Source organism: Eptatretus burgeri, chromosome 8, assembly GCF_056783735.1.
Source record: "Eptatretus burgeri isolate ZD-2024b chromosome 8, Ebu_testis_v1, whole genome shotgun sequence".
Lineage (NCBI taxonomy): Eukaryota > Metazoa > Chordata > Myxini > Myxiniformes > Myxinidae > Eptatretus > Eptatretus burgeri.
The window spans coordinates 29,677,197-29,695,947 of NC_140968.1; the positions used below are offsets into that span (position 1 = coordinate 29,677,197).

The 18,751-nt window shown below is 43.0% G+C and overlaps 2 protein-coding genes across 3 annotated transcripts in view; both read right to left on the bottom strand.

Annotated features, from left to right (window-relative positions):
* The window catches only part of LOC147021427 (uncharacterized), a 37,096-nt gene extending 33,712 nt beyond the window's left edge, over window positions 1-3,384 (bottom strand). Inside the window, exon 1 of the mRNA XM_085890441.1 lies at window positions 3,377-3,384. Within this exon, the coding sequence (XP_085746567.1) occupies window positions 3,377-3,384 (8 nt within the window). The remainder of the gene's footprint in view (window positions 1-3,376) is intronic.
* A 6,963-nt stretch (window positions 3,385-10,347) lies between these two features.
* Window positions 10,348-18,751, bottom strand: part of LOC147021428 (dehydrogenase/reductase SDR family member 4-like) — a 53,714-nt gene continuing 45,310 nt past the window's right edge. The window contains exons 7-8 of one of the 2 annotated variants that reach the window (XM_085891356.1): window positions 13,536-13,591; window positions 10,348-10,843 (exon numbers count right to left, since the gene is read on the bottom strand). In XM_085891356.1, the coding sequence (XP_085747482.1) occupies window positions 10,729-10,843; window positions 13,536-13,591 (171 nt within the window). In that variant the 3' untranslated portion in view covers window positions 10,348-10,728. The remainder of the gene's footprint in view (window positions 10,844-13,535; window positions 13,592-18,751) is intronic. The other variant, XM_085891357.1, reaches the window with a different exon arrangement.

Here is an 18,751-nt window from a genome sequence, read left to right on the forward strand (position 1 = left end):
ATTTTTTTTTAATGTTATTATGTAGATTTTCAACTAATCAACAGAGAAATAAACGTGGTTCTTGTACTGTACTGAATTGGGAGATGCTTAGCAGGCAGACACGAAGCGGAGGAACAGTCGAGCCGGGCTGTGTTGCACGAGTGCGAGCCAGGGCGTACTGTGCCCGCGGCTCCCCTTTATTCCGTACGCGGTACACTCACGAGCCGGCCGACTCCAGTATTACTACGACGCCTCAGACGGCGTGCACACATCATATCCCTCGCCGAACCCCACGGCCACTCCTCCACCATCACGCCCATCATGCATCATCATCATGCCCTTCCCCGTGGGCATGGCTACACCACAGTTCTTAATTCTAATAATTTTTTTGAGGCGTTACACTCAAAAAAAAAAGCAAACCCGTCGGGGTGTATACCGCCCCTTAAGATCGAAGATCCACTTCCATGACGTCATCGAGGGAAAGCTCGTCGGCACGCAATTGATATAGGAGCACAAATCGTTTTCAGACTCGTCGCAAAATGAATTTGACGAATAATTTTCTGATCAAGAATCCCCAGATTATGACGATCGCCAAAATCGTGACGCGTCAAGTGCCTCGAGATGACGTCACGGAAAGAAGCGAGGCCCATCGTGCGTTGTTCGATCCTCGTGGAGGATCTCGAAATGTTACTCACGTTGTTGTTCTTCTTCTTCATTTTTTTCTTGTGGACTTTTTTGTTTCACATCCTGCAGTTTTCATCGAAAACTTCCTGAAACTTGGCGTATATATGTAAAAATACCCTGCGCAGACAGTAACCATCTCCGATTTTGAAAATTCCTCTTAGAAAAAAAGTTATGACATCAAAATATCTCCACTAATGGAAATCACCTAATAAATTATCTCCGAAACTAGGCAAGCTTTTTGAATTGTTTGCGGGAATCGAACAGGACATGAGGAGAGATGAATTACCGCACATATGATACATCACTATGACGTCATATCAATTTCTATGACGTCATTCCTATTTTTTGGCATTTTTTGTTTCACAACCCAGAGTTTTCATCGGATCTTCGTGAAACTTGCCATGTATATGCAGAAAGCCCACACGCAGGCAGTAACCATCTCCGATTTTGGAAATTCTTCCTAGAAAAAAAGTTGACGTCATAATATCGCTGCTAATGGAAATCGCCTATACCATTATCTCCGAAACTAGGCAAGCTGTTCGAATTTTGTTTGCGGGAATCAAGCTGGGCATCAGCACAGATAATTTATCGCAAACCTGATACATCACAATGACGTCATATTCGTTTTTATGACGTCATCATTAAGAGGACGAGGATCTTAGCTCATTTGAGCTTGTTATCTTGCCAAAACAAAGTTTTTGCAAGATATGTTAGTCAGCTTGTACGTTTTTTTTTGGTTTTTTTGTTTGTTTGTCTGTAATCACGTATAAAAAATTCTGCAGAGCACAGTTATCATCGGAAAATTTTGTAACTTCGCATATCAGAGGCTTATAGAGGTCCCTTTCAGTGCACAAAATTTTGAAGGTCAAGGTCAAAGGTCAAGGTCACTGGCGCAAATCAGGGGAGTCGACGAAACCCTTATTTTTTGAGTAATTTTGATCGGAACGTCTTCAAACTTCATGGGAATATAGTTCATGGTCTGGCGCTCAGCTGATTAATTTTTGGTGGTGATTGGCGTTGACCTTCATATGTTGTTTTTTTTGTTGTTGTTTGTTTTTTGTTTTTGGTCTGTAATCACGTATAAATCACTCTGCAGAGCACAGTTATCATTGGAAATTTTTGTAACTTCACATATCAGAGGCCTATAGAGGTCCCTTTCAGCGCATAAAATTTTGAAGGTCAAGGTCAAAGGTCAAGGTCACTTTGTCACAAATTAGGGGAGTCGACGAAACCCTTATTTTTTTGAGTAATTTTAATCGGATCGTCTTCAAACTTGCTGGGAATATAGTTCATGGTCTGGTGCTCAGCTGATTAATTTTTGGTGGCGATTGGCCTTGACCTTCATGATTAGCGCCTGAGGTCAAACATATTTGACCCCAAGGTCAAATTTTCAAGTTTTAGGAACCATATCGTGTAATACCTCAAATTGAACACCTCGATGAGTGCTTTCTAGGTATGTCAAGCTTGAGACATTATGACGTCATTTGGTGACGTTATGAGGCAAAAGTATATTTTTCATGGTAACTCCATAGAACGATTCTCATCGGAATCTCTCGTAGGCAGATATTCCTCAAGGAGTCGCTCCTGGTGGATAGCAGCTCTGTTCACCTCAGTGTGACCTTAAATAAGTCACACATGGTCACCTTTTGGCAAGATACGGGTCACCCTGCGGGTGACATTGGTTTATTTTTTTTTTGGCAGGAACCATGAAGCGTAAAATGGCATCAAGTAAAATTAAAATCTTACTTTCAAGATATTTATTCAAGAAAAGAACGATTACGTGTTGAGTGAAGCCATATTTATTCATTAAACCCAACATGATTTTCTTCATCTATCGACCTTTAAACCAATGAGTATTAGTCAGCTCTAATTCTCTTTAAAATGCATGTAAATTATTTTCCAAACAGTTCAAAGTTTAATTAAACAAAAGTATAAGGTCATGTTTCCAAGCAAACCAAAATGGTAAAGTTCACACTCGATAAGATTCTTCCGACCCACATAGTGCAGATATAACTTTTTTGTGTGCAGTCGAGGCTTATGGAAGAACACTGAATGGATCAGTATGCAACAGGACAAATGGAACAGCAAAGTTGAAGGACAAAGGACAAAAGAGGCAGGCTGAGATGAAACAATGGGTGTGAGGAGGAATGGGGACAATGGGGTGAACAAGATGGGTACAGAAGAAGGAAATTCTCAGGAAGGAAAAACTGGAAATTTGGAAGGAGGGGGGCTTGGGGTGGGGTAGGGAGGATTGATAGGGGTAAAAAAGATTATGGCTTTGGATTGAGGATGATCTGAGATGGTGGTGAATAGCTGTCTTGAATACCTGGAGGGAAGAACAAGATTGAAGAGGATGTGGAAGTTGATTCCACAAACCGAAAAAAAAGTGGAACAAATGCGTGGAGGTGAGCAGTGATCCTGGATTTTGGGAGTTTCACCAGAAGGGGATTGATGGGGGACCACATGTGCCCTGCAGAAATCTGGGGAAAACAAATCGTCTGCGATGTGAAGGTGATAAGCCCGAATAGACTCCGTTTCATTGCAGGACATTCTCTTGATTCATGCAGTACATAGAACGAGACAAGGTGGGAATATTAAATGTTACGGATGGAGTAATTCAATTGAAATTTCGATCATGTTTGTAAAATAACACAATACATTTCCCAACCACTAACGTGACAATTTTACCTAAATTTCTGATCGGAATAATTACCATACCATGCTAGCGATAATGAATTTAACTTTATATTGTTCCAATTTCATCTGGTCCAACACAAACTGTTTGGTATTCCTCATACTTTCTTTTCAACACCCATTAAAATATCGAATGCTCTACCTTCCACCATTGAGAGATTTAATAGCTTGATGCCTTTTAAAAACAAAGTTTTTATTTTCTGATCAAGCAAGAGCTAGGGAAAATAATGAATTAAAGGCTGCTTTTGGCAGGTAGCCTTTTTGTAGTTTTTGCTAGAATTTGCTGAATTGAGGGCTTTAGCCTTGAATATTCCATCGTCAAAGTACAGGAGAAAACGAGCTATGCTGCAGATTTCCCCAATTAAGAGGCAAGATTGCAGAGGAGCATCGCTTCAGCAGACCACCGTGTAGCCGTACGCGGACTCAAACTTTTGAAGAGTAACCGCAGGAAAGAGATGGAAAACCACATTCAGGCAGAGAACAGTCACACCTTGGAACAGTCTCCCAAGAGAAGTGTTCATGAGTGCGACGATAAACCAGTTTGAATCCACCTTGGAAAAAGTGCTGGAAGAATGACGCTTTGAAGTATCCGACGTCGGCAACGGAGAGGAAAACTTCACCGTCTCCAGACTGAAGAATCTTGAATCAACTTTTAAACTTGATGTTTGTTGTTTCTCCAAGGATTCCAATGAAAAGAAGCCGATGCAATCAGCTTTTGGGGGTTCTCCCTGGTAAAATATTAATAATAATAATAATAATAATAATAATTTTTAAAAGATTATTTATTTATTTAATTAGTTAGTTACTTAGTTTGTTGGTTAATTAATTTTTTTATTTTTTAAACAAGAACAATATTTTATTTTCAATATATGTCCTCTTACCGATAGCCTGGTGTTGGCGCAGTGGTTAGGGCAGCGGCTTGGGATCCAAAAGGTCCTGAGTTCAAGCCCCGTTGGGCCACTGAATTAATACACCAGGAGGTTGACTCAACCTGTCATCCTCCCGAGGTCGGCGAAATGAGTACCAGTATACTGGGCCGGTGTATACCCCGGTTAAAATAGGTGTACCATATCCCTGTGTGGTCCGAGGCGACCAGGGTTGCGTCAGGAAGGGCATCCGGCATAAAACATGTGCCAAATCACTATGCGGATCATACGGATGATCCGCTGTGGCGACCCCTAACGGGAGCAGCCGAAAGAAGAAGAAGAAGTCCTCTTACCGATGTGATGTTTTCGAAGTCCAAAATGGGCATAACTCTGTGAAAAATAAGGGCAATACCTTTGGGAGTTCACCTGGAAGAATAATGATATTGAGGAGGGATTGAATCAGAAAAATGTACCAATGAACCAATGTTATAGCAAATACCTATTTTGGGGGGCACCCTCTCCACTGTAAATCACCTTAGACCCAGTTTTTTTTTTATAAAAATGGTGTAAACAAACTTTGGTACAACATGGGTAATGAAGGCCGTGGTCAAGTTTCATTGAAATTGTGTGTTTAGTTTTGAAGAAGACAGCGAACACATATTTGGGGGGGGGGGGTCACCACCCACCATACACCCCCTTAGACCCCGATTTTTTTTTATGTCATGAACAATCTTTGTTACATCATGGGTGATGAAGCTGTAGTCAAGTTTCATCGGAATTGTGGGTGTAGTTTCTGAGAAGAAAGCAAATACCTCTTTTGGGGGGCAAAGCCCCCGTAGATCCTCTTCGACCTGATTTTTAATCGTGTGGACAAATTTTTGTATAACACGGGTGATGAACTTTGTGATAAAGTTTCATCAAAATCCTATGTGTAGTTTCAGAGAAGTAGCAGCAAGTATATGTGGACCGACGGACGATGCGCCATCCCATAGGCTTTCCGAAACTACGTTCCAGGTGAGCTAAAAAATCTTCTCAGAAACCGATAACCAGATGCAGACCAAACTCTTCATGCAACATCAGGACCATGCCATTAACTTAAGTTGTGTTCCCCATGACCGTAGCACTTCAGGAAGGGAGGGGGGGCATGGCCCTAATCCATCATTTCACCCCATCTGTTGGGGAAATAACCGTCAGTCCCCCACGGGAATATTTACCCTCGCTAGAGGAGAGGTTATTGCATTTGAATCCGTTTCTTTGTCTGTCTGTTTGTCCGCACAGAACTTTAGTGTTTTTCTCCGCAACCGCTTGTCGGATTTAGGCGACATTTTCACCATAGGAGCAACGACTCTTGTAGAATCTTTTAATTATAGATCTGACGTCATAAGTCACGTGGTGTGGCAGCCATGTTGGAAAAACAGTAAAACTTTGGACCTCTATCTCTGAAACCGCATCGAGGAAAAATTGAAACTTCGCTCATGGCAAGTACTCTTCATGGTGAATAAATGATTTTTTTTTTATGATGTCTGAGGTGTCTTCATTATGACGTCATAATTGCATATGTAGAATGCTACATCCAATCAGTATGAAAATTTTTGAAGGTCATGTGGGGATAAATTGGTCCAAAAGAAATGATGACGTCATCAGTCATCTGATTCAGCAGCCACATTGTTTTTTTTTAAAAAGTTCAAAAATCTTTTCTGAAATAGCTGAACTGATTGAGGTGAAACTTTACAAGTATGACCACCTATCTATGAGGAACAAAACATTCACACACATGATGTCATCGGTCACACGGTTTTGCAGCCATATTCAATTTACCCTAAAACCCATAAAATCTTCTTCTCCAGAACAGCTGGACAAATCGAAGGGAAACTTCCCACAAGCCTTGGGGAGATACCAGTGTATTCACGAATAATTAATCGATAAGTCACATGGTCTTGCAGCCACATTTGATTGAGCAAAACTTTTTGAAAAATGCTTTCTCTTGAATCACTTCATCAATCGACGTCAAAGTTCACAATTATGATCTCGTGATGATAGGGAATATATGTTTTAAATTTCGGACACATGGTCTATCAGCCAGAATTTTTTGATCTGGGTTCTTTTTTATTTTGATTCTTTATTTAATAAGGCTCATTTGGCTGTGTCTGGAGGGGTTTGAGGGTCGAGGAGTCGCAGCTGAAACGTGAATCCTATTCAGGTTCCTCCCGATGACTTCATCTTTGTTTTTTGTTCGGGTTCCTTCTGATTACTTCAACGCAGGACTGTACCTATTTGGTCCTCCATTTGATTTGAATTGAATTCATTTTAATCCAATTGAATAATAATAAATATTGTGACGTTCACGGGACTTGAACAGTCCCGCCAACGTAGAATGAGCCGAAACGATGGAGGCGGTTTATTTATTTATAACCCAAACATGGCGGTTCTAATCGCTCTACCGCAAACGGGACGAGGAAGGTGGCACGAGTCACTTTTCACTGAGTTGATGATGTTTATTTGTTTTTCTAATTATTACCAGAAATAACAAGACACGGCAAGAAGAGGGACCCGGGGCGATTCGACGGGATGGTGTGGGATCGGGCGTGGGGAAAACACAGACAATTCCAATGAATATACAGTTCTCAATCCCTCGAAGGCGCCAAGCAGACGCAGACACACACACACACACACACACACACACACACACACACACACACACACACACAACGTAGCTATTTCTGGTGGTCAGACTGGACCGTGGTGTGGACGCAACTGTCCCTGGTTCGGCGCCGGATGAGCTGGCCTTGCTCTCGTCAGGGGGGGGGGGGGCAGGAGAAACTGCGGTGCTGTCGACCTCCTGGTCCTGGCCCAAGTCTGCTCACAGCCACCAGGGAACCAGTTCTGGCGCCAAGCCGCGAGCAGGAGAGGGAGGCAGGTCCACCCGCCACCCGACCCGGCACTCCGAGTCAGCAGAACCCCAGAGCCAACCAAAGCGAGGCACGAGGCTCGGCAAGGCTCCCAGACACGATCAAGAACACGATCGATTCAGCACAACAACCAGGACGCTCTCTGCCGCCACAGCTTCCACACCAAAAAAAACCACGATCTTTTGGTTGTAATCTTCTTCCTCTTCCTTTTCGACCCCGAACAGAACCTTTTTATCCTTCATCCTCGTCACTCCCAATCGAGCCGTTTATTGGCCCACCGCCATCGCCTTCCGCCAATCGTGATCACGGGGCGGAGCCATCCGCTGCACTGTCCTGTGACGTCACGGCCAGTCTTCAGAGAATACCAAAAGGGGTTTACGCAGACACACTTACCCTATCCCATGTCCCTATCTAATTACGTGACATTTATCATTTCCCCCTTGAAGAAATGAACAATTACTAGACAACTTATCACCACTGAATTGCTACTTATTACATCGAGATCCTGGTAAACTCGAACAGCATGGCATACCTAATTAAACATCCTAATTACCCTTTGAATGCATACCCCCCCCCTCAAACGTAACAATATCATGGATCAGGGTCAAGTGTCCAATCAAAGTGGGATGTCTTGGTACCCAGTCATCATTGCCAGCAGTTATAATTATGTCTCATGAATTATGTAACACACCAGTACACAAACGCCACACAAAACAAGTTCTGACAAAGGTTTGCCATCTCCGATTGCTCTTTTTCTTGTTTATTTTAAATTTATTCCCACTTGCATTTCTGACTTTACAGGATAGCATTTTCATTTTATCCCTCTCTATTGATATCGATTTATAGTGCTCAACAAATCCTCCACATTACATTAAAGCCTGGAAGGGGACAGTTATACAGCAACAGGTGAAATATCTACAATTAACCATGGCCTTTGCTATTAGAACAATGATTATTTTATCATGAGCAATTACCACCCATCGCTTCGCCAAAGGGAATACGAAGGGGGGGGGGGAGAGGGAGGGCAGAGTGAGGACGTGGAGGGAAAAAGAGAGAGGAGGGAAGGGGAGCCAGGATGGAGGGGGATTAAGGAGGGTGGGGGAAGTGACGGCAGCGAGAGGTGAGAGGAAGGGAAGGCAGACGTGTGGTGGAGTGTTAAATATGATTCATACTGTCTCATCAAAATGCTTCTGCATAGAATTACAGTGAAGATGGAAACAAAATACTATTTGAAATCCATTTTCTAGAGGTCATACTGTAAATACCGCCCAGAGACAAACATCGCCCTGACACATCCAGAGACAAACACAGATACATCCGGAGACAAACACTGTCCAGACATAAACCCTGTCTGGACACGTCCGGAGATAGAGATTATTTGGGAGGGTGCTGCACTATATTAGGAGGGGGTGGAGCGAGGATGGGACAGAGAGAGAGAGAGGGAGGTAGTGGTGGGAGGGGAGTTCGCAGAGAGAGAGGGGGATGGGGTGAGGGGAGTTAGCAGAGAGAAAATGTTATGCTTTATGAACACATATACACACACATACACACACACACACACACACACACACGCTTGGCCAACATCGGCAATTTTTCGGGAATCGGCAGATTGGAGCCATCGTGATTACCAACTACAGTATGCACTGTATACCACCCAAAATCCTTGAGTAGTTTGCACCCTTGTTTTGAGGAATGTCAATAAACAAATTATAAAAACAACATTGCATTTATATAGACGTTTTCAAAGAGATGTGCACAAACATTAATCTTTACAAACAGCTGCCAATTGTCATGTGATGGGTAGAAAAAAAAAGTTGGCCTCTGTAATTTAGAAAACACATTAACACAGCAAATGGCAAGGAAATCGAGTGTTATCAAATATGTTTTGTTTTGAAACTCACAAAGAGAAACCATATAACATTTGTAAACCACATCTGATAACCAATTATGCCTGGTGTTGGCTTAATAGGGTGGTGGACTTTGGATCCCAGGGTCCTGAGTTCAAATCCTGCTTGGCCATTGAATTTACATCAGGTGGGGTTGACTCAGCCTGTTATCCTTCTGAGGTTGGTGAAAGGAGTACCAGTTTGCTGAGATGATTGAGCCATTCGAGTATCCTGTGTCGGAGTGGCAACCCGTCCAGGATTGTGCCCAATAGCCCAGGAGACTGCTTCGGCAGAGAACCGATGCTCTGTACAGAGAATGGTCCTCATGCAATGGATGGATGGATTACAAATTGCTTTAGAAACAGCCACGAGGACAAAGGAAAACCTCCTTAAACCTCCAGAAGATATGGGATGAAACTTCACCACCACAGTGCCCGTAACAGGAATGGTATGCTCGCACACCCACGAAATCCCTACATATCCAAATCTACCCATATGTACCATGTCCGTTTGTGCTGTATTCGTACCTCTATGTTGAATAGCAACTGCTGACTGTAGATCCGAAGCGGGGCACGAACTGGACCGCTATCAACTACAGGGCACTTGACAAGTGGCTTAAGCACTCAAGCAAGCACTCAAATGGAATGCCTGGCATGGCAAGTGATTACCAATTGCCGTCAATAAACCCATGCACCCGGAAATATGAAAGCAATGTCAGAATTAGACAAATTAACACTGTTCTTTAGCAGTCGGGACTGCTGCCAAGTTCAATTCTGGCGCTTAAAATTTTGAATTCAGCTTATTTAAGAGATTCTCGAGGTTATGACATGTGCGGAAATAAAATGAAGCCATGAACGCTGAAATCTCCAGGTGTTTATAAGCATTGCACTGTATCCAGTGATTCGTAGCTATGATGAACAGGCATTCCATAATATGAGTGAGGAAAGTGAAAAAAAAAAACTTCATCATAAAGAAATCGTTTCAGCCTGTCCAAGTCAAGGCATGGTTGAACAGGCCAAAAAACAAGGTGGCTTCAGACCCCAGCGAGGTAACCAAGGATACGCCTTTAGACCCCAGAGAGCGATGTGGCCGAGGATGCGGCTGATAAAAAATATTTTAAATAAGGCCATTGATTATCTTGAAAAGGGGTAATTTCATTAACCCAACCACACAATTTTCACTCATGGAATTCCTTGGAGCTGCCTTAGTATGCATGCAAAGATTCAGGCTGCTTGGTTTCAAGGTTTTGGAATTATGGAGGACACACACATACACACACACACACACACACACACACACACACACAGATAAGTAAATATTTCAGAAAGATTCTCTTCATTCTTTTATTAATCTTTCATATGACATTCAGCACAACCTTTGGGCTGTGAGGTTGAAGCACCACAATACCTCTGAAATTTTATTTAACCTAAACATGGACCAAATTTTCCATGTAATTTGTACCTTTATGGTAAATCACTTTAATTGTTTGTGGCACTTCAAACGGAGAAATGTACAAATTGTTCAAATCAATATTTCATCCACAGATAGATTAATGAAGTTTTAATCCATTGAGTTCCCGAGTCCATAAATCATTGTTATCCAATTATTTAATTGCCTTGCATTCGAATACTTTACCACTCGAGTAAATTACACTATTTATGTGTTTTACTCTTGGTAGAGCAAGCAAGAGACATTAACTTGCATTTCATATTACACACTGGAAAATAATCCACCGGCCACGACGACAGATTCTCCTGTGATGTAAGAAGCATCCGGTGAGCAGAGGAAGGAGACCGTGCCGGCACACTCGTCGGGCTCTCCGATCCTGAAAAGAAAACAAAGAAATGGATCAGTCCCGTCTGTGGTTCATCAAAAGGAGTTCAAATTGGGTACAAATAAATAATCTTTACATGAAATGAAATTTCGAATGCAAGAATTATAGAGCAAGCAAAATACAGAATCATAACAATAATAATAATACTTTGCTTCTTAATCGTTACGGCATTGATAAATTACTTCAACTCACACAAAAAAACATTAATCCACTTTCACAAGCCAAAAGTACGAACTTTATTGACTGATCATGTGGGCAAAATCTCAATCCAAGTAACGCGTGTTTTGGCCAAGTGAAATGCTGCTTGAATTATTTTTAAAATATCTATATAATAATACGTTTATTAGTCTGTCTGTCTGTCTGTCTGTCTGTCTGTCTGTCCGTCCGTCAAAAATCACAAGATCGTTTCGTCATTATTTAATTTAATATTACATATATATATATATATATATATATATATATATATATATATATATATATATATATATATATATATATATATATATAATCACGAAGAAGATAGTAAATTTATTTAGGTTCATTTATTAACACAATTAGGCTACTCATAATCACCTCTTCTCCTCCCCTTCCCTAGATAAGCAGGTGAGGTCCAATGGCACGAAGCTTCTGCCCTGCCTTGACCAAACTTCTGCTCTGCCTCCTCCATTTCCCTCTGGCCTCAGCCAACTCTCTTCACTCTCCAACCACCCCACCTTACAGATATTCCTCCTCACACAATCCTCCTATCTCAACCGTGGACAACATCATTTTCTCCTACCTTGCTCCCTCAACCTATTTGTCCTCTTTGCCATTCTCTCCTCCCCAATCCGCACCAAGTGCCCAACCCATCTAAGCCAACATTTCATCAATCTCCCCGTCAAGCTCATCTGCACACCAATCTCCTCCCTCAGTTCATCCATCCTCCTACTATCCACCCTCATCACTCCTGCAATTTGATTGACCCAGTTGTTCTCGCAAACCTGCAGCCTCTGCTGCAGTCTCTCTGTCAATGCTGCCATTTCCAGACCGCAAAGGGAGGCCGGTGCCACATATGACATCAGAACCTTCCCTTTCAATTTCCTTGATATCTTTCTGTCTGCCATAAATCCCTCAACCTTCCTCCACACATTCACACCCATCGCATCCTCCTCCGCACCTCTGCCTCCGCCTTACCATTCCTGGTCACTGTTCCCCCAGATACTCAAACCAATTTACCTGCCCAATCTCCTTCTCCTCTAACCTGATGTTCATTTATTTTCTCTGCTGCCCGACTCACATCACCTCATCCTCACAATCACGAAAAGAGCAATTCCATGTGATGTGTCTCTCGAGATTGTGTATTATTATTAGGACCTGAAGGTAGTTTGGATAATTGTTCTCGCGAGATGTATCTCGCAGAAACCAATATTGTGAATGGGGTGAATGGAGAACTTGAGAAGGTGGGCAAGCTGGTTATGAGGGAAGAGTAGGTGAAGTTGGTAATGGCATTATGATAAGGTGGATCGGGGAAGGGAAAGAGAGTGAAATATTCCATCATTTTAATGAGGTAATGAAGAAATAATATTTAATGTTTTACAGTGTGGCGACTTCTTCTTCCTCTTCATGACACCCTCCCACCTGAGTTTGACTTGATTTTGCCCAAAATGCTTCTTCCTCTTGTTCACCACTCAATTTGACTCAAGATTTGAGATCCTATGATTGACTGTTGGTGACATAACTGGGGAAGTGGGGAGTGGGGGGGGGGGGATGTTTACTTTGACTCAGAAGGCCAAAAGGAAGGGATTTTCACAGACAAGAGTCTGAATGCCTCATGGTTGACTGAAGGTGAAATGCTTTGAGCTGAGACCTCAGAGGTCAGCAAGAACACAAAGCCATCGAGGGCTTTCGGGAGTTGATCACTCCGTACTCCATCACCCTTGTGCCTGTACGTTGGTTGATACCTTCCTTGGGGCGTCTCATGGCATTGATCATTCTGTTCTCCCATCACCCTCGGGCCTGCCATTTGACTGCTGCCTTGAGGCATCACACTAGGAGTGAACTTTGTGACTTTAAGTAGGGATTACTGCCAACACAGGTTTCTTGTCCATGGTGTCGGCCCATTGGCCTGATCTGGTTTCTCTTTTTTTTTCCTCTCTCTATGCAGATATCTTTGCATTCCTTTGGTGTCACCAATAATAATATCAGTACTTGACCCTTGCTTTGCTTTGTTTTTTGCCCATCTTAACAAATGATGTAAGAATGTCCTCTTGCTTTGAAGAACCAGAATAAAGGAGGAGTGGAGGAAAGAGTCAGGGTGGGGGTTAGAGGTGTATGGAGTTGGGAGATAGGAATTTAAGGACTTGGGGTTTGGGTGGATGACTCAGAGTTGGGAGGAGATTGAGGGTGTTGGGGGGGGGGTGGAAGGAAGTTGAGGAGGGGGTATGGAGGTTGTGGGGTTGGGGGAAGGATGTTGAGGACTTGTGGGTTGGGGGCAGAGGGTTGATTTAATCAAGTAACTATTCTTTACATAACATTGTTCAAGTTACATGGAATTTCTGTGGGTAGGTGGGTGGAGGACAGAGAGGGGACAGAGTTGGGAGAGGGAGTTTTCAGACTTGGAGTGGGGAGGTGATTTTCAGATCTCATTGAAACCCGTCATTTCGAGAACGTGTTCATGTTATGCATTTTCAAATATGATTCTTACCTTTTTAATGGCACTCTTTTTGAGACTGTTCCCAAAATCGTGTCATTTTTCCAAAACTGGTACACCACAGGCAAGTGGGAATGGCAGTTAGATTTCTGCATCAATCCAACAACATGCATGTTCAAGAAATGGTTGGGGATACGTTCAAGTAACAAAATGGCCGCAAGTCAGTCATATTGGATCTGATCTCGAAAAAAGAGGCATGCATATCTAAGCCATCATTCATTACCTGTGTGCCAAGTTTGAACAAAATCAGAAAATGCATGTTCAAGAAATGGTTGAGGACGTGTTCAATTCTGGGTTTTTACAAATAAAGTGGCCGCCAGTACCAGTCGGCCATCTTAGATCAGATTGCAAAATAAAGTGAGGTGCACATGTACGCCACCGTATACTGTGCTTGTACCAAGTTTGAACAAAATCGGTCCATACATTTCCGAGATATGTCTGCGGACGGACAGACAAGACCCAATCCATCATCCCCTGTTTCGGATTAAGTCCAACAGCGGTTAATAACTCGTGTATAAATCAAGAAAGCATTACCTCCAATTTCAGATATCATATATGATGAAGTAATCATATCCGACTTCAATACATTTTCAAGTAGGATTGTTTGATAGACACATTATACAGTCTCAAGGCAGTGCATGCATGCAAAATGATCAAGATGTTGTTGCACAAGAAGCAAGATGGTCTTCATAAGGATAAACCGATTTAATTATTTTTGTTTTGGAAGGAGAGAAAAAGATAAGGATAAAGCAAAACAAAATAAAAGAAAGAGAAAAGTAACAAGAAAATATCCAAGACACAGGAAGTAGCAACAGTCAGGTGAAATGTGATGTAACCACAAAGACGTAAGAAGTCGGAATTGACATTCCTCATGAAGCTGGGTAGATTGTAGGAAAATGGGAAGCACGTTACAGGTAGTGAATTCCAAAGCAAGAGAGCACGTAGGATAAAACTATCTGCATAGACTTTCGTTCTGCACTTTGGATCAGTTATAGTGCATGAGTGTGCAGAGATGGCCAACAGAGTCTTGCGTCCAAATACTCAAACAGGAGGAACCAAGTTAGAAAGTCCAACAGAACATTTGCCATGAAAATATCTGTAGAACAAACAAAGAATGGCAACTGACCGATGGTGAGAGAGAGCAGTTGAAGAGATGAACCCATCTCCACACCGACAAGGTTAACTATACATGATTGAGCCTGTGAAGTGAAGATAAGTGGCAGGCTGGTGATCCACCCCAACTGTGGCAACAGTACTCCATGAGGGGGCGTTTAGTTGTCTTATATAGGTATAAAACAACATCAGGAGGTAAATACCTCCATGCTCGATAAACACAACCAAGAAGCTATAGCTCAAATGATTCGGTTAAGATTGATGACCCCATGTGCACAGAAGGGAAAGACCTGTTTCTGGAGCGAGACATCGACAACAATTTAGTTTTCTTTGCATTGAAGGTTACCAGCCAGTCATGCCCCCACTTCAACACATTCTCTAAACCATTGTCCAGTGAAGCTCCAACATCATTATGGGTAATGTTGAGTGAATCAGCAGATGTACAGTAGAGTTCGGAGTCATCGGCATACATGGCGACCTGAGACAAAACATTATCAGGAAGATCATTAATATAAAGGAACAGAGTGGGACAAAGGACAGAACCCTGTGGAACACCAGGATTGATGGAGCAAGTAGGAGAAGTCACTCCATCACTCCAAATACACCACACGACTGAAGCTTGTGGAGCAGACCCTTGTACCACACTTTATCAAAGGTTTTTGAGATATCCAAAGCAACTAATTGAGCTTCATCCTTGAGATCCAATGCCCCGTTGAAATGATCTGTAATTAAGGATAGCAGATCACCAGTGGAGCAGGAATGGTGAAAGCCATAATGGCAGTCAGTGAGAAGTTCATTGTCCTCGAGATGGCTGAGAAGTTGCTCATTGATGAAACATGCAAATACCTTACTTACTCCCAGAAGCAGGCTGATGGGCGAAGGTTGTTTGGTTCAGAATGCTCACCAACACCCTTGAAAACAGGGACAACAGAAGCCACTTTCCGAGATGAAGGAAACACCGAAGCAGGCAAGCAAAGGTTGTACAGTTTGGCAAGAATCGATGACAGTTCAGGACAACACATCTTTAATACAATCACAAGGATTCCATCAGGACTAGTCGCTTTCGAGGCATATAGAGGACAAATAATTCTGGCAACCTTCTAAGGAGTGATAAATGGAACAGGAATATCAGAGTCTGGACAAGATGGAAAATGAAGAAAAGGGTGTCCCTGATCATTGAGGGTAGAATTAGAAAACAAAGCGTTGAGAAAAGAGGTTCCCCAAGCCATATCCAGAGGTGAAGTAACAACCTCAGGTCAATGAAAGAGAGGAGGTATTGAGGATTGATTGCGGTTGAGTACACTGTTGACAATCCGTCAAAAGGCACCGAGTCGCAATGGAATCGGAAACAGAAGTTGTATATTGCTGCTTCGCATCCTAAAGAACTCTTTTACAGAGGTTACCTGCTTTGTGGAACAGACATTTGGACTCCACAGACCCTTGAACATGGTACTGCTGGTTGTGATGAGCAATTGCTGATGCACAAACTCGAGTGAACCATGGATGGGAATGAAGCTTCATGTGATAGATACGTGAAGGAATATAAATGTCCATACCAGTGTGAACCCATTGAGATATTTCCTTGGCAGCCATATCAGGACCAAGACTAAAAGCTGAGGTCCATGGTACATCAGCAAGAAATGAACAAAATCCAACCCAATCAGCTTTCCCAAAGAGAAACACAATGCAGTGAAAAGGATGCACTGGAGTTGAGAATGAGGAGTAAGAGACACAAACAGAAACAGTGGAATGATCTGAGTTACCAATTAGAAGGACATCGGCAACACAGTTACCGGGGTTAGAAGATAAAAACAGATCAAGCAAGTATCAGAAGCACAGTCAGGAATATGAGTGGGAGAGGAAACAATTTGGCTTAGATTTTTAAAGATTGAGAAACTATAGGTATCAATACCAGGAGTGTTAGTATTACGAGGGTGTACCAGCCATTCCTTCTGGTGAAAGTTGAAGTTTCCAAATACTATGATGTGTGCAGAAGGGTGGAGTAAAAAAAGTCCTGCCAATGCTGTCTGAGATTGCAGCGAGCATGGCACAAGAGGGAAAGGAAGGCGAGTGATCCAGAAATAAGAGATATGTTGTTGAATGCAGGACAGCAAGGTAGAAACACATAACTCATGAAAGCCACTTTCAAGAGAAGAGAACTTTCATGAGCTCAAGGTAGAGAGTCCTGAATATAGATACCAAGACCATGAGAAGGAGAGTGATGAAGTCGGTGAAAAATGTAACCAAGTAAGTTGAAAGAAATGGAGGAGTTGCCACCAACTGACACTCAGACAAAGCCAGCAGGTCAGGTGAGTTAAGCTGAACAAAAGATTGCACAGAAGAAAAGTTGAAGCAAAAGCCTCAACATTGGAGAAACAAATATTCAAAGGATTTGAGGGTTGTTGTGCACGGGCTGGTGGATTGGCACGTGCAGGTGGAGATCTGTTATTCTTAGATTATATAACCATATTTTTTGTGATGAAAACGCATCATAAAAGAATAAGAATAAATCAGTCAAAGTTACCCAAACAAATTCACAAACCAGTCTAATACAATCAATAGGGTCCCACAATCTCATGCGAACACATTGTCATAACAATGTCACTGATTGCCTCAGGAATGCAACCGAAAATGGCTGCGTGGACCACCCCGATGCATATCCATGGCAGTGCGACCATTTAGACATTTTACACCTGTTGCTAGATCAGCCTCTCAAAGCATTACTAAAGAGTTTGGGATCCTGTACTACCAGGCGGTCTTGACCTGCAAAAACCAGGCAATCTACCCTCCCTACTGGTCTTGAAAAGGATAAAACAATTGCAGATGTAACATCGGACATTAAAATGTTCCTCATCAGCACATTTTTGCATTACATGCTGCAATGTATTGTTGCGGAAATGGCCCATTGAAGGCGACTAAATATAGGATTAGCTCAGATCCCCCATTAAATGCATGTTTAGCTGGGCTGTTCGGTAAAATGGACGTTACATGTGTGTCAGGAGGTGTCACAGGCTGTTGTTTGTTTGTGCAGTGATGGTGTGCCGAGGGCTTCTTCTTCCTTCCTTCCCCTCTCCGGGCGAGGCCCCGCCCAGTCGGCTGAGAGGGAGTGGCCAAAAAGAGGAAGTAAAAGTAAGGGGAGGAGTTTGTCGGCTTTGAAAAGGGGAGGAGCCGGTGGGCAGCGAACGGAGACCTCTTGGAGTAGTTCGGTTTTGGGAGAAGTACAAAAACTGCAGCTGGCTTTGAGGTCACGAGCGCCGAAAAGAGGAAGTGAAACGAGAGAGGTACAAAAACTGCAGTCGGGTTTTTGAGGCGAGCGAACGGAGACCTATTGGAGTAGTTCAGTTTGGGGGAACAGTCGGTTTCGAGAGAAGAAAAGGAAAAGGTGGAAAAGAACTGAGAGCACCTGGCTGCTGTGCGAGTCTGGAGTCGGCTTCGAGAGGAGGTGATCGACAGGTTCAACCTGCGTCTAACGAAGGAGCCTCTGACTGTCCCGACTCACCTCACGGCTCGACGACGTTTTGGAATCCCTTGGACCCAGCCTGCCGGAGCCCGGCACCCAGATTTGGCCTTGTCTGGTGAACAGGCGGAGCCTGGACTTGTATGCTCGACCTGGAGAGGAATCAGCTGAAACCCATCGTCAATCTGACGGTCTGGTGCAGTCGACCTCGCGGGGTTTGAACGCGCCGAGGCTGCGTGCGCGGGCGCTGTCGGGAGCAAGAGTAAGACGCCTCCACTTCGCCACGCGGTGTGTTCGAGCTTGGGGCTCGAATCCGTGGACATCGGCTTGTTACGAGCAACATTCGTGCTTTTGACACTTTCATAAAGTGTTTCATGTCCATGAAACATCACCAAGTACTCTGTCTTATCTGCATGCTATCTGTCTGTCTTGTCTGCATGTTGTTTAAGATATATCTTGGTAGGGACCCCCCTCGAAACCCGTAATCCGTAGTTCCCTAGTTAAGAACGGGTTATAGATTAATTAAAACATTGTCGTGAATATTTTGCTTGTGTTGTGTTCCCCGATGTTCCCCAATAAATCTGGTTGATTCGTATGAAGTTGCCGCTGTGGATTAATTTGTGCGCGTCGAGGAACGATC